At 41.8% G+C, this 13650-nt stretch overlaps 1 protein-coding gene across 1 annotated transcript in view; it reads left to right on the top strand.

Moving 5' to 3' along the window:
• Nucleotides 1–2121: 2121 nt before the first annotated feature.
• Nucleotides 2122–13650, top strand: part of RANBP17 (RAN binding protein 17) — a 147508-nt gene continuing 135979 nt past the window's right edge. The window contains 8 exon segments of the mRNA XM_090151102.1: nt 2122–2361; nt 5644–5790; nt 8131–8140; nt 8750–8848; nt 8851–8903; nt 12331–12394; nt 12530–12602; nt 13416–13603. Coding sequence (XP_090007228.1) covers nt 2344–2361; nt 5644–5790; nt 8131–8140; nt 8750–8848; nt 8851–8903; nt 12331–12394; nt 12530–12602; nt 13416–13603 — 652 coding nt within the window. The 5' untranslated portion in view covers nt 2122–2343.

The raw sequence follows: 13650 nt of genomic DNA, 5'->3' as shown, positions 1-13650 counted from the left end.
TCACTGCTAACTTCTCCCCAGCTTGTGCTGGTATCACAGTGATACCATACAATGGTTTTGTTGCCTACCCCCTGTGACACTTCAGTTGTTGTTACCTCCTTCCTCCCTGTGCTGCTGTCCCAATGCATCTTATGATGCCTGAACACATACGCATTGTTGAGTTTTACCTTAGGTTCAGTTTGGCTTTACGCTGCAAAGAATCACTGTTCACCTTCAGCGGGACACAGAATACACAAATGCTTCTCATTTTGCCTAATCACAGAATTGTAGGGGTTAGAAGGGACCACTGAGATCACTGAGTTCAAATCTCTGCTAAAGCACTTCCCTGAGCAGGTTGCACAGGCAGGCACCCAGACAGGTCCTGAATATCTCCAGAGGAAGAGACTCCACAGCCTTTCTGGGCAGCCTGCTCTGACAGTAAAGAGGTTTTTCACATGACAAAAACATGTTGTTTTGCATGCATATGGTACAGTGTTGTGCATACACGCAGTCTGTAACAACCACGCACTTCACCAATTTCCAATCCAAGACACAGCTCACGCACTTACTGTGTCAGCTTTTATGAAAATAGCCACTCTTGATCTATTGACAGGGAGTACCCCAGTCTCTGGGTAAGCCACTCCAACAATAGCCAGCCTGCTTACTTCTGTTGCAAATTTGCCCAACTTCAACTTATAGAGGTTAGAATTATATCTTTCCCTCCCAACTTCAGCAGTCTGCAAGAAAGTGCACCTTTTCCTATGCAGATACTTGTAGACATTGCTCAAATTATAAAACCATAGAATGGCTTCCTGCTAGATAATCTCTGTATTGATCTTCTTGTGTCTCTGACTTGTGCAGTACTCACCTCACTGACCTTTACGGATCTGGATATGCTGGATCACTGAGCAGAGGCAAACAGTATGAGCTTTAATAAGACCAAGTGCTGGGTCCTGCACTTTGGCCACAACAATCCCGTGCAACACTACAAGCCAGGGGCAGAGTAGCTGGAATGCTGCATGGAAGGAAAGAACCCTGGGGATATTAGTTGACAGCTAACTGAATATAAGGCAGCAGTGTGCCCAGGTGGCCAAGAAGGCCAATGCCATCCCAATTTGTATCAAAAATATCACAGTAATTAATTAATTAATTAATTAATTAAATGTGGAGCTTGGTGGCCCTGCCTGTGGCGGGGGGGTTGGAGATTCATGATCCTTGAGGTCCCTTCCAACCTGGGCCATTCTGTGATTCCGTGAATCGGCAGAAGCAGGTGATCATCCCTCCTTACTCGGCACTGGTGAGGTGGCACCTGGAGGACTGTTCAGAAGATACTGAGGTCCTGGAGTGTGTTCAGAGAAGGGCAACAAAGCTGGTGAGGGGTCTGGAGCACAAGTCTTATGGAGATTGGCTGAGGGAGCTGGGATGGTTCAGTCTGGAGAGGAAGAGGCTCAGAGGAGACCTTAGCAACAAGATCTCTAAATCTCCCTGAAAAGAGGTTGTGGTGAGGTGGGGGTCAGCGTCTTCTCCCAGGCTGACAGCGAGGGAAGCGCTGGCCTTAAACTGCGCTAGGGGAAGTTCAGGTTTCTGAGAAGAAATTCTTCCTAATATCCAACCTGAATCCGCCCTGCTGCAATTTGCGGCCGTTCCCCCTTATTCTATTGCTTTGTTGTCCTTCTCCAGACACGCTCCAGGGCCTCAATGCCTTTCTTGTGAGGCGCCCAAAACTGAACTCAGCACTTGAGGCGCAGCATCACCAGAGCTGAGCACAGAGGGGCCATCAGCTCCTGCTCCTGCTGGCCGCACCATTACCAATACAAGATGCCACTGGTGTCCTTGGCCACCCGGGCACACTGCTGGCTCACGGTCAGCACTCGGCTGAGCATCACCCCTGGATCCTCCTCCTCTACACAGATTCCAGACACCGTCCCAAGCCTGTAGCGCTGCCTGAGGTTGTTGTGGCCCAGCTGCAAGACCCGGCACTGTTGAACGACACTCCATTGGCCTCAGCCCAGCGATCAGCCTGTCCAGGTCCACCTATCCTCATACGCATCGCCAACATGGTGCTATCTGCAAAAGCTTCGTTACGCAAAGCAAAACATAAGTCTTAAATCGCTTCAAGCAGCACCTAGTCGCGGTACCTACTGAAAATCCTGGTCCTTCCCACCAGCAGGGAGCTGCCAAGGGCCAGGAGGGCAGCCCGTGAGCACCGACTGCGCTCCGCCCTCACAAAATGGCGCCCCCTGCGCGCTGCCCCACGCGGACCCGTCAGCGCGAGCCTCCCGCGCCCCGCCCAGCGGCCGCCCCGCACCGCCCCGGCGCGGAGCGGCTCGGTACTGCCCACAGCCCTGCCCTCCGTTAGGGAAGATGGCCCCGCCCGGCCAGGTCGGTGCGGCGCGGCACGGCAGACGGAGCGAGGCGAAGGGAGCCGGCCCGATCGCTGGGGGCGGCGCCGGGACGCGGCGAGGGGCAGCGGGTCGCGGGGTCCGGCGGTGCGGGGGCCGCGGGTGACCGGGAGCGGAGCTGAGGAGAGCGGCGCCGCGCCGCAGGTGTCGGGAGGCGGCGGGAGCGGCCGTGTCGGAACGCCCGGGCGGGTGCCGAGCTGCCGCCGCCGCCTCCGGGGCCGCGCGGCTACGGGTGGGTTTTTCTGCTCCCCGTCGTGACGGTGCGTGCGAGCCGGCAGCGCTGCGCTTCTTCCCGAGGGCGCCGCTGGGCTCCGCGCCGAACTTGCGGTCCGAACACCGCGGACAGCCGTGCCCGGGACGTGTCCGAGGGGGACGGGCAGCGAACGAGGCCTCGCGGGGCTCCGTCCGAGCTGTCGGGCGTTCCTTCGGACCCGTGCGGCTCCCTGGGTTGGCAGCGCAGGAGCCATCTTAGGCGCTGGGGGCTCGGGCGGCTCGCGGCGCACGGCGGGCGGTGCGAGGGCTGCTGCCGTCCCCGCCGTCGGCACCGGCGTGTCAGCGGTGCTGCTCTCCCGTGGGACTGAGCGAACTTTCCCCGCAGAGTGTTTTTCGGGTGATAAATGAAAACGTCTGGGGGGATTTGTCAGTGTCAGCAGGGCTTTAATCGGGAACCCGCCTGCTTTGCTGCCGTGTTGCTGCTGGTGCTTGTGGCCCTCGGTGCTGGGAGAGCTGCCAGGGCTCCTGAGGGCGGCAGCGGCGGCCAGAAGCGTCTGGTTAATTTTGTTTAGCTTGTTCTTGCAGCTTACAGAAGTGTGATGGCCGGAAGGAAGTCAACATCGAACTTTTCTCGTGAGGGCTTGAATCTCTGTCTTGGAAAACGTTCCACGTTGTGATCAGAAGTGCTGCTTCTTGTGGCAGTCTGCTCCTGACCTCCGGGGTGCTCTGCAGTGATGCCGTTGCTGTTTTCCTAGGGACATCTTTCAGCTGTTGATAAGGATTTGAATAGTCGTGGTGGTGGAAAGCAGCAGTTTCACGTGTTTTGTGTCACAGTCAGAAAGGGACGTGTCAGTCTTCTGTTACTTTGAAGGAGATACGGGTGTAGTTTATAGAGTTAGTGTAGACTTTTTGGCACCGTCTTGACTTGTCGTTGTTTTGTCTGAGTATTTTTTTCCTGGTGAAGTTGCTCTGCTGAATTTCTGTTGTACTTGAGATGGTTGTATTTGCTTGACTCGTGTTGTCTTTGTTGATTTCACTGAGTCAAGGAGAGCTGACATGTTTCCTCAGTGTCACGTTTGAGGGGTAACCCATAGAACCTCTGGCAAGTTCCCTGACAGAGTTCCAAGCAGTTTCTGGCCATACCTCTACCTTCCCCGTGAGGACCATTATCACAGCATCTTCTTGAGACTGGGTTATCCAAATAGAGCATTTCAAAGTGCTGAAAGATCATCACTCTCAATTTCCAACAAACAACTTTTCATTGGAAATCATTCTTCTTCTTGTTCAAACTTGCTTTAAAAAAAAAAAAAAAATCATGGTCGGTTTGCTTCGTTATCCTGTGGATAAAGTGTGATCCTTGGCAGTTTTAGCATGTCAACAAGAAGTTAGATTTCAGTGTAGCATTAATACACAAAGAGAGTACATTTAAAGCGTGTATGTTTTTGAAATCCACTCTCAGTTCTTCCATTATTACTTAATGAGTTCATGATAATAATTGACTCTTTTAATACAAGTTTGTATGCTGATGGTTAAGCTCATATCCCAGTTTTCTCTTGGACTTTCCCTGAACTTGTTGCTAACTTATCTTTGTCCAGATCTGAAAATCACAGTTCAGATCAACTATGTAGGGTTTGTACCTTCTACTTGTAATGACGTAGTAATCATACATCTCAAGGTCTGATGGGATTGCTCCATTTTGGAAGGATGCTTTGAAAACCATATTTGCTAGATATCCTTATTGCCATGTCTTAGCCTCATAAGGCATTTGTTTTTTTTTGTGTCTATGTGTGTTGTTATTTTGTATTTTCCTTAATGTGAATGCTTGCATTTTATGAGTCTTAATTTTCTCTTTAATTGAAGTGAATCTTGCCTCATTTTAAATTGTGTATCTGGGGTCATTACCAGTTCTTTATTTTTCGTCTACTCTCCTCAAAATTCAGGGGAAAGAAAAGCAGACAAACAAGCAAAGGACATCTCTCTTGAATTCAGTCTTAGATGTATTTATTTGGTCTGTTCATTCCAGAAGCAAATATACTATTCCTTAAAATTTCTTCAGTGAATAAGTACAGGACTATTTTTTTTTGACTGAAAAGCCTCCTACAGAATTGTTACTAAAATTCAGAAAAAGCTTGTCAAGACAAAGAACTCTGTGTCTAAAATAGCTCAACTAAAAAAAATGCTAGATTGTACTAAATCAGATCTTTTACTTCGGGTATAAAATGTATTTTTGGAAGGACCAGCAAAAAGGATTTGGGTTTGAACTTTTAATTGAAGCCAGTCAAATACTGCGTTAGGCTCATTGGTGTTCTTTTTTCCAGCTCTTTCTAGGCGGTGCTCAAATAATGAAATATTTAACACCTACCTTCTAATAACAGGCCTAGATCTTAATGAGAGTTCCATAGGCTTTGGCAAGTTGATGGATACTCGTGTTTCTGTTCCAAAAGGTTCATTTCTCCTGTGAGGCTGTCTCTAGTAGGTGTGAATAGTACTTAGGATGGGGAAGATTTTTTTTTTTTCCTTTCACAAAGTTCTTTTCATTTTCAGTGCGGAGAGGAATTTTGGCTTTTCTGTTCCTACTGTAGCTTCTGAGTTACCCTATATTTCACTGATGTTTGCATCCACGGATACAGACTATGATATTTTTTTCCAGATGTAGTAATGTGGTGAACAATAAAAACTTTTAAAATGAGATTTCCCAGAAGTCTTCAAAGGAGTTTAACTCAAACTGTTCACTATTCTTCATCTTTTCTTCTTTCTTTTTTGTTTGTTTAACATAAGTGAGGAGTCAGAATAACAGACAATGTGAACCTTACTTTGGTAGCACAGAAAATAAGATGCAGAAGCTTAATTTTCAGCCTTCTTTTTGATTTGTTGGCAGAGAAAGCCTCTTTTTTTTTTTTTTGTAATTAAAATGTGGATCAACTAGAAAGCTTAGCAGAGATAACAGTTGAAATCAGTGGTGTGTATCTGGTTTTGTAAACTTTCAGTGGAATCCTTTGTGGATTAAGAGTCTCCATAGAAGTTTCAATTGTGTTCTTTTTCCTAACAGAACCTGGCAAAACTAGAGGTACTAAGTAATCACGTGTATGAAGGAACTGATCTAGCACAGCAAATGCGAGCTGAGAATGTGGTCTTGGAGCTTATTAATAGCCCAGATTGTCTTAGCCAGTGCCAGCTTTTATTAGAACAAAGAACGGTAAGTATCAGAACAATGTGTTATCCATAAATGTAATTGTGCTGGTAGAAATCACATAGATTCTCCATCCACGGGCCATTAACACCTAAGTACAATAGTCATTGTGTTTTCCCCCTTTTTTTTTTTTTTTTAAATATTCTGTTTTGTAAACTATTCTAGCAAATTTGGCTTTTGGAGGTGATCCCTGTAAGGCTGACAGGTGATACATTGCATTGGAGATGACTTGGACAAAAGGGAAAAGCATCTAGCTTTCAGTTGCATTGCTTCCTAAAGCTTGTAATTGGGGTGCATGTAATCTGTAGAGCCATGCATACCCAGTGTGGTGTAACCTGGTATAGATAAACATTACCTACTCTTATTCCCAGCTGTCAGCTACGATGAAGAAAAATTGTAATAAAAAAAAGTCTAAATTGTTGATCTGTCAGCTTAAAGCACTCTTTTCTCATTACTCAGTTTCATTTTTGATGCTTAGCTTCATGATTAAATCTGGGTAAAGTGATAGGAGAGTTGATTCTGAGTTTATGGTTCAAGCTGAGTTCAGTATTGGTTTCTCTGTTTTCCAAGTAATTCAGAGACATCCTTTAAGACACTGAGAATTGAGATATAATACCATATAATAATTGGGTAACACCTTGGAAGAACTAACCAAACCCATCAGGCTAGCAGTAGGTAGTTTATTCAGCTGTAATGTAATCTGATTGTTACAAAACCTGTTACATCAACAGAATTCATTGTAGGAAAGTATTTGAATGTTTACAGTTGTCAAGGGTGTATTGTGCCTGATCCTTTAATTAATGTGTACAGTAAAAGTTGTTTCTGAGGAATCCAGTTTGGGTCAGTGGTTGAGCTCTGGATTGATTATTGGACTGATGGCCTTGTGAGCTGGGCAGCCAAACAAGAACAGCAAAGCTGTGCCTGACTAATGGGAGTCCACAGTGCATTCCAGATGCTGTGCCTGGATCTAATTCCTTGTGAAACAAACTCAACATGAAGTAGTGCTCCAGTACACCTTCTGGATTCCTGGTCTGGATGTTGGAGACCATCATAAGAGAAATTCTGTGGGCCCCAACAGCCACCCAATTTATATACGATCTTCATGTTCTTATTTCTCCTTTCCATGTGATGTGTAATCAACTTCAGCAACTTAAATAACTTAAGACTAACAATTTCAGGTACTGAGTTACATGTAGGTAAAAAAATTTCTTTTGTGGTTATATTTGAAGTCAGACTGCATTGGTGAACTGTCTCTGAATATATATGTTTTTAAACTACATAGCTTTACTCAGTGGTTTGTAACATTGAAAATTTATGTTGAAGAAATCATAATTTCATGAAATTGTCTGGTGCTTTGAGCTATTAGCCACATCTATACTTTCAAGTCTTTTAATAGAGGAAGAGAACTTTCTGTTATGCTTTAGAAATTCTCAAATTCTAAAGGTGTTGTACTTTAAAAAAGAAAAAGAAGACTTATCTTTGATGCAGAGCTGAAACGGAGGTAATTCTCATGGTTCTAAACCAAGTGATTTAAAAGTACACCTTTCAAAACTAAAGAACTCCATTGAATAATTAAACTACTTTTAGATGCGTGATTTTCATCAAAAGGGATGAGATCTAGGATTCCACTTCTGATGCTGTTTCTTTAGAATGAAGCAAAGGTTTCTGTAGACATCCTGTGCTTGAGTTCTAGCAGCAACTTGCCTGTTGAGGCTTGTAAGCAGGGCATCTCTGTTACTAACAGACGTCAAGCCTTTGTTCAATAGCTAATGTTGTGGTTAATGTTTACTTATATTTGATTTAAAACTTGTTATCGCAGTAACCATTCAGTGGGAAGTCTGTTTTTTCTTTTTCTCTTGATCTGTGCATTTATTAAACTCGTTCAGAAAGTGGTTGTTGTGAGAGTAAGAACTGAAAGGTCATTGCAAATTCTTTAGTCATTTCTCTGCAAGTAGTTTACATACAGTATTTCTGAATTTCCGAATTAAAATAAGATTACTTTTCAGGTTACTTCACTTTTATTTTTTTTAATGTTCATTTTTGAGGGCATACTTTGTCTTTATCCCACAAGATAATAAAACAATTTAGTTTGTGTATGTAAAGGATCACAGAATCATAGAATGGCCTGTGTTGAAAAGGACCACAACGGTCATCTAGTTTCAACCCCCTGCTATGTGCAGTGTCACCAACCAGCAGACCAGGCTGTCCAGAGCCACATCCAGCCTGGCCTTGAATGCCTCTAGGGACGGGATAGAACTTGCAGGTATTGTTAGCATACCCACAGGTCACTTACAGGTGATGTTCTTTATGATCAGCTCTTAAGACCCGTGCTAATATTTGCAAAAGGCATGCCAGGGTAGGCAAACACTTGCAGCATTAAGATCCTACAGTTTTTCTTACTTTAAGGATCTACCTTAAAGTCATTGCTGTATCCTGAAAAAGTGAGCAACTATGAGTTAAATGTTGAATACTGAAAGGCTTTGCATGAGAAGCACATGGTGTTTTAGCACATCTGCTCTGTTACATCTGTTCTGTGGGTAGCAGTGCTGTGAAACGCGTGGCAGAGAAACCAATTCTAATACAAATGTTCAGTGTTCTTTTAGGTACCAATTCACTTTCATTGACTTTAATTAGTATTTTAACATCTTTTGGAATGGATTAAACTTACTGCTAGTTAGAAGTGTCTGTCACTGAAATCTATGTGCGTTGGTCAGGGGAATACTCTAGATTGCTAGCAGCATTCCTTGACTTTATGGACTATTGTCATGTCTTGTCCTGGGATAGTGTATGTGATGTAGTTTGTGTTATTAGATGCTTACCTGTATTGAATGCTTAAGCATAACTTAGTTATTGTATTAAACATAAGAATGTAACTTTTTAGAAATCCCTCCTTAGGTTTATTTATTTATTTTTTTAAACGAAAGACTTATTGCTGATTTCAGAATCCTTTTTTTTTTTTTTCCAGGAAATTACCTCCTAAACTATGTAACTTCTCAACCCAAAGCGGCTCCTTTTGTCACACAAGCTCTTGTTGATGTCATTGCTAAAATTATCAAATTAGGATGGTTGACCAGCTTTTCTTCCAAGACGTTATTGCTGATGCAGAAGAATTCTTGCAGGTAGGAAACAGTCATGCACTTACATGTTGAGATGACTTCATTTCAAGTCATTAACATGTCACTAAGTTATTTTGAGTGGAAAAAATGTGAAGAGAACTGCTTAAAACAGCAGATTGTCCTATGTTGAAGAAAGGAGTGGCTTTGGTAAGTTACTGATGTCACACAACATTTGTAGTGCTGCCGTGTTACTGACTGACTGATTTCCAAAGCACTTTTTCATGGTGTGATTATCAATGTGAGCCCCTGTTATTGATCTGTTCTTGTTAATGTTGTCATCTTTTTTTAAAACTGGTGGAGATACGTTTCTGGTATGGTGTCAGCTTCACTTACCTGATTAGGAAACACTGCTACTCTGCTGTGTGAAGAGCAGGACTGTCAGATGTTTCACACATTAACCTCAGTTGTGCTGAACTGTTCAGTTCTAGAACTAGTTCAAATGTAATTGCTGTTATGGAATGTTGGTCAAAAAGATATATTTTTAACTACTTGTTGGAGTGTTTACTATTATTATTTTTACTGGATTTCTGTATGAGCAGTGAGACTTTGCCTGCACTTCAGTTTTAAGCAGAAATAACTAGGTACCTCAGTAGCTTCATAAAGATACAATGGCAGAGTGCAAATCTGCAAGACACTTTTTGTTATATGGGAGATTGGTAAGCAATTCAGAGGTTTTTTTTGTAGCTGTTACTTTGCCTGTTTTAGTCTGTGTTTAACATATCGTGGAAGTTATACATTTTAGAAAGTAATATGGGGAATCTGGGAAGGAAAAGTAACTACTCTTCCTTCTAAAACAGTTGAATGAGGCAGTAATGGTTTCGTTTTGCATTTCCTTCTGTGTTATTTCATCTTATCCCACTGTGTTGGTAGAGAAGTGAACTTTTTACATATAAAGACTATACATACTGTGTGTGTGTGTGTATGTATATTTACACAGTATTGAAAATTTGAAAGAATTTCTTACAAAGTCAGAGTGCACTTTGCACAGTTCACTAGGCAAACTTACACCTCAAATTTAGAGCAAGTACTGTCAGACACAGCAGTAGGTAAAGATGTGGGATATACAGTATCTTGTAGGATCAGAGGCAGCGATTGCATGTTGTGGCTTATTAACCAGCCTGATTTTATATATTTAATGGATATGAAAAAATCCTTCATAAGCTTTTGGGGGAATAACAGATCGGTGTTAAAAGTTATTTCTGATCAATGTTTCTGAATGTCTGTGTAGGTATTAAACCTAGTACTTACTTTGAGAAGTAGGTATCAGAAAAGTTGGAGATTATGAGATGTTTGGAGATTTACTTCTAAAGTGATCTGTTATGTACATTTGTGTCAGTGATCTTGGCAACTCAGCAAGAAAACAGGAAGTTGCAGTTAATTTCTTGCCATTGAGTCTGTCATATTTGTTTTTCAGTCTGAGTTTGTTCATAGTACTATTCAAATTAATGTAGTTTCTAAGTTACACTGGGAATGTCTAATAAAAGATAAGATGCAATATCTTTTTTATTAAAAACAAACTCAAGTATAGCACTCCACCATTTTGCAGTAATTTTTATGAATGTACTGTAATTGGATTTTGCATTTATTATTAAAATGATTGCAGTATGACTCTTCAGTGTGTAGTTCATTAAAGATGGAGATTTAAATACAAAATTTAGCTGCTTAAGAGATTTCTTTAGTTAAATTAAGAATTCCTGTAGCAAAGAAAATTAAGCCGTATATCTACTGGCAAATTAAATTTATATTAGGAAAAAAAAATCCCTAAACAATGGTAGCTTCAAATACTTGCAAAGTTCATCCAGTGTGAATTTGAACGTGATTTAATACCTAAAAAAGGATAATAGCAGGTAGGTGTGTAATTGTGTTCTCAGCTCCTCCATAGTTCATTGCACAGCTTTCCTCAGCAGTGGGAAGGGGAGGTTGTATCTTCCCATTCTGTAGATTTGTAGATCCAAGGAATGTTCATACTAAATGTTAAAGAGACTTGAGCCTTCAAATTACTAGATGCTTAATCTTATTGAAAGCAGGGCAACAGGTGAAATTTTGGCTGAGAGCTCTCTGAACTTCTTACTTCTGATTTCTTTTGGTGTAGATGATAATACAAAATAGATGTCAGTGAAGAGTTAGGCTGGTGGGAAAACCAGATTGTTCGTTAGTTGAACTTGAGTTGCTTCTCAGCATTGCCAAAACGATGATTTGGTTGTGACAAAAATGAGTTTTGGTACCAAGGATGCTGAAGCTGCAGACTTCATCTTTGAAAGCAGACACGGGTCTTCCATTGAATCAGTGGTAAGGCCTAGTTGCACAGAATCACAGAATGGCCAGGGTTGGAAGGGACTTCAAGGATCATGAATCTCCAACCCCCCTGCCACAAGCAGGGACACCAATCATCCCACCTAATGCTAGACCAGGCTGCCCAGGGCTTCATCCAATCTGGCCTTGAACACCTCCAGGGACGGGGCATCCACAGCCTCTCTGGGCAGCCTGTTCCAGCACCTCACCACTCTCTCTGTAAAGAATTTCCCCCTGACGTCCAACCTAAATCTTCCCTCCCTCCCTCAACTTAAAACCCTTTCCCCTCGTCCTGCAGTTATCTACCCTTTCAAAGAGTTGATTCCCCTCCCCTCTGTAGGCTCCCTTTAGGTACTGAAAGGCTGCAATGAGGTCACCCCACAGCCTTCTTTTCCCCAGGCTGAACAAGCCCAGCTCTTTCAGCCTGTCCTCATAGGGGAGGTGCTCCAGTCCCCTGATCAAAGTTGCAATTGGAAAACAAATCTATTTCTTTGATAAGAAATGCTCTGTAATAGCTCAGTTAAGACAACCAGATGCAAATCCCAGTCACTGTGAGTTTCATAGTGTTTTGAGGAACTCGCCTGCATCTGAGCGTGTGATCTAACCAGTGTTTGATAGCTGCTGTTTTGCTTTCTACACACGTTCCTGGAGATGGAATATGTCATTAAAATCAAAGCAATGGTTTGTAGACTGTTGTGGAGAGGAGAGAATGAGGTTTGGGATACGTACCATTTCACAACTGTATTTATTTTCTCTGAGGTCTCTTTCATCCGTGCATGGCTTAATTTTTTAATGGCTTGAGTTTCATACAGCTTGCTTTATTGCTTCTGGAAGGCTGAACAAACCTTTAAAAAACGTGTAATAGTGAATTTCTTGATTGCAGTTGATTAAACTCTTTTCAGACAGTTTTTTTGTTATCATACAGTTCTTACATGTTTTTTTTTTTAGAGCTGATTAGGGAGCTCAAACGTCTAGTTCTATTAATGTGATAGAGATTTGTGTGAAAGCCTTCTAAACAACTAGGTTTATCTCAAACTAATAATTAGTATTGACTTGAGAAATGTTGAAAAACTATTAAATACAAGCAGTGAAGTTTGAGCAATATATCTGTTGGTTTTTTTGTTGTCTTTTTCTTTAGGACACTGCAGACCATTGTATAATAGGAATAATGACTCTCAGAACTGACTTGGGAAATAAATCTAGTAAGCATGTTTCTTTCCTTGTGCAGTTGTACTGCTGATGAAGCAGCATGTCAGATGCATCTTCCTTTCAGAAGAGTGGTGGGAGAAATATTACGTAACTATAACCTCGTTATCTCCCCTTTCTTCCTCTACCAGAATATGTCAAGAGGCCAGAAATTCACCACACCCCATGTGTCCCTACAGCGTTCAGGAACCACGTCAGTGACTGGTGAATTTGAGGTTTGTTTTTGATGCCTTTGTATTGTGCTGTAATTTTGAAGCAGAAACTTTATTTAAGATAAAACGTTAAATTTTCATTATTACAGTGAGAAATAAAAATGTGTTCTTGCTGTGTGTTCAGTGTAGATTTCTGAATCCCAAGAGCTTATTTTGCTTAACAAGTACCTTTTTTATTCTGACATTACAGATGCATTATATTTGCATTGTTACTGCAACAGAGACAGTGGTATTTATACAGATACTGTAAATAGCTGAATTCACATCACATTCAGACTGTTCATTTTATTATTTTTTCTTAATGGGAGGCTTTTCTAGACATAGCAAAGAAGTAGTGTGAGTATGTTAAGTGAAATCCATGTTGTTCAGCAGGTTGGACAATCGTAGGCATTGAACTGAAAAATCACCAGTTGCTGACATAATCCTTTCCCATATGATGTATATGATAGATGTTCCACGCTGGTCTGGAGTAACCAGAGAGCATGAAACCTTACAGTTTAATTTTTGCAGTGAGCATTAACAGTATCTTAGCAGGCTTTATCACTGATGTGCCCCATCTTATCTGTAAGTACTTTAAATTGTTATTTCACTGGGCTTTTAACAACAACTTATAAGGCTTATAGCTTTAGCTTGACATGAATGACATACCTCAAGTGATAGTAATTTTTTCCCTTGTCTTTAAGGATAACTACATGTCTTATATTTGAAGGATTCCTTTTTTTTTTTATTCCTCTTAGCATGTGTTCTCTTGCTGTGAACTTTGAAGTTTCTTTTCAAAATTGTTTTTAAAACATGTTTTATGCAGGTCACCTGACAAGATGTTTTTTTTTTTGGCAAAACCTTTAACCCTTCGTGATCGATGGCAATGAAGTCTAGCATTGCATCTTTTGAAGCTTGTACTAAATTGTCTTAATTTTGATTTCATTGGAAACTCAGCTAATGAATCTGCAGATGACCTACACACTGTGCAGATTGCAGGAAGCTGGAAGAGAAGTAAGAAAGGATCATAATTGCTAGTAGTTGGAAGCATTCTATGCTCA

Source organism: Phasianus colchicus, chromosome 15 (assembly GCF_987193195.1).
Source record: "Phasianus colchicus chromosome 15, bPhaCol1.hap1.1, whole genome shotgun sequence".
Taxonomy (NCBI): Eukaryota; Metazoa; Chordata; class Aves; order Galliformes; family Phasianidae; genus Phasianus; species Phasianus colchicus.
Note: the sequence above shows the minus strand (reverse complement) of the source record. Positions and strands in the feature narration are given on the sequence as shown.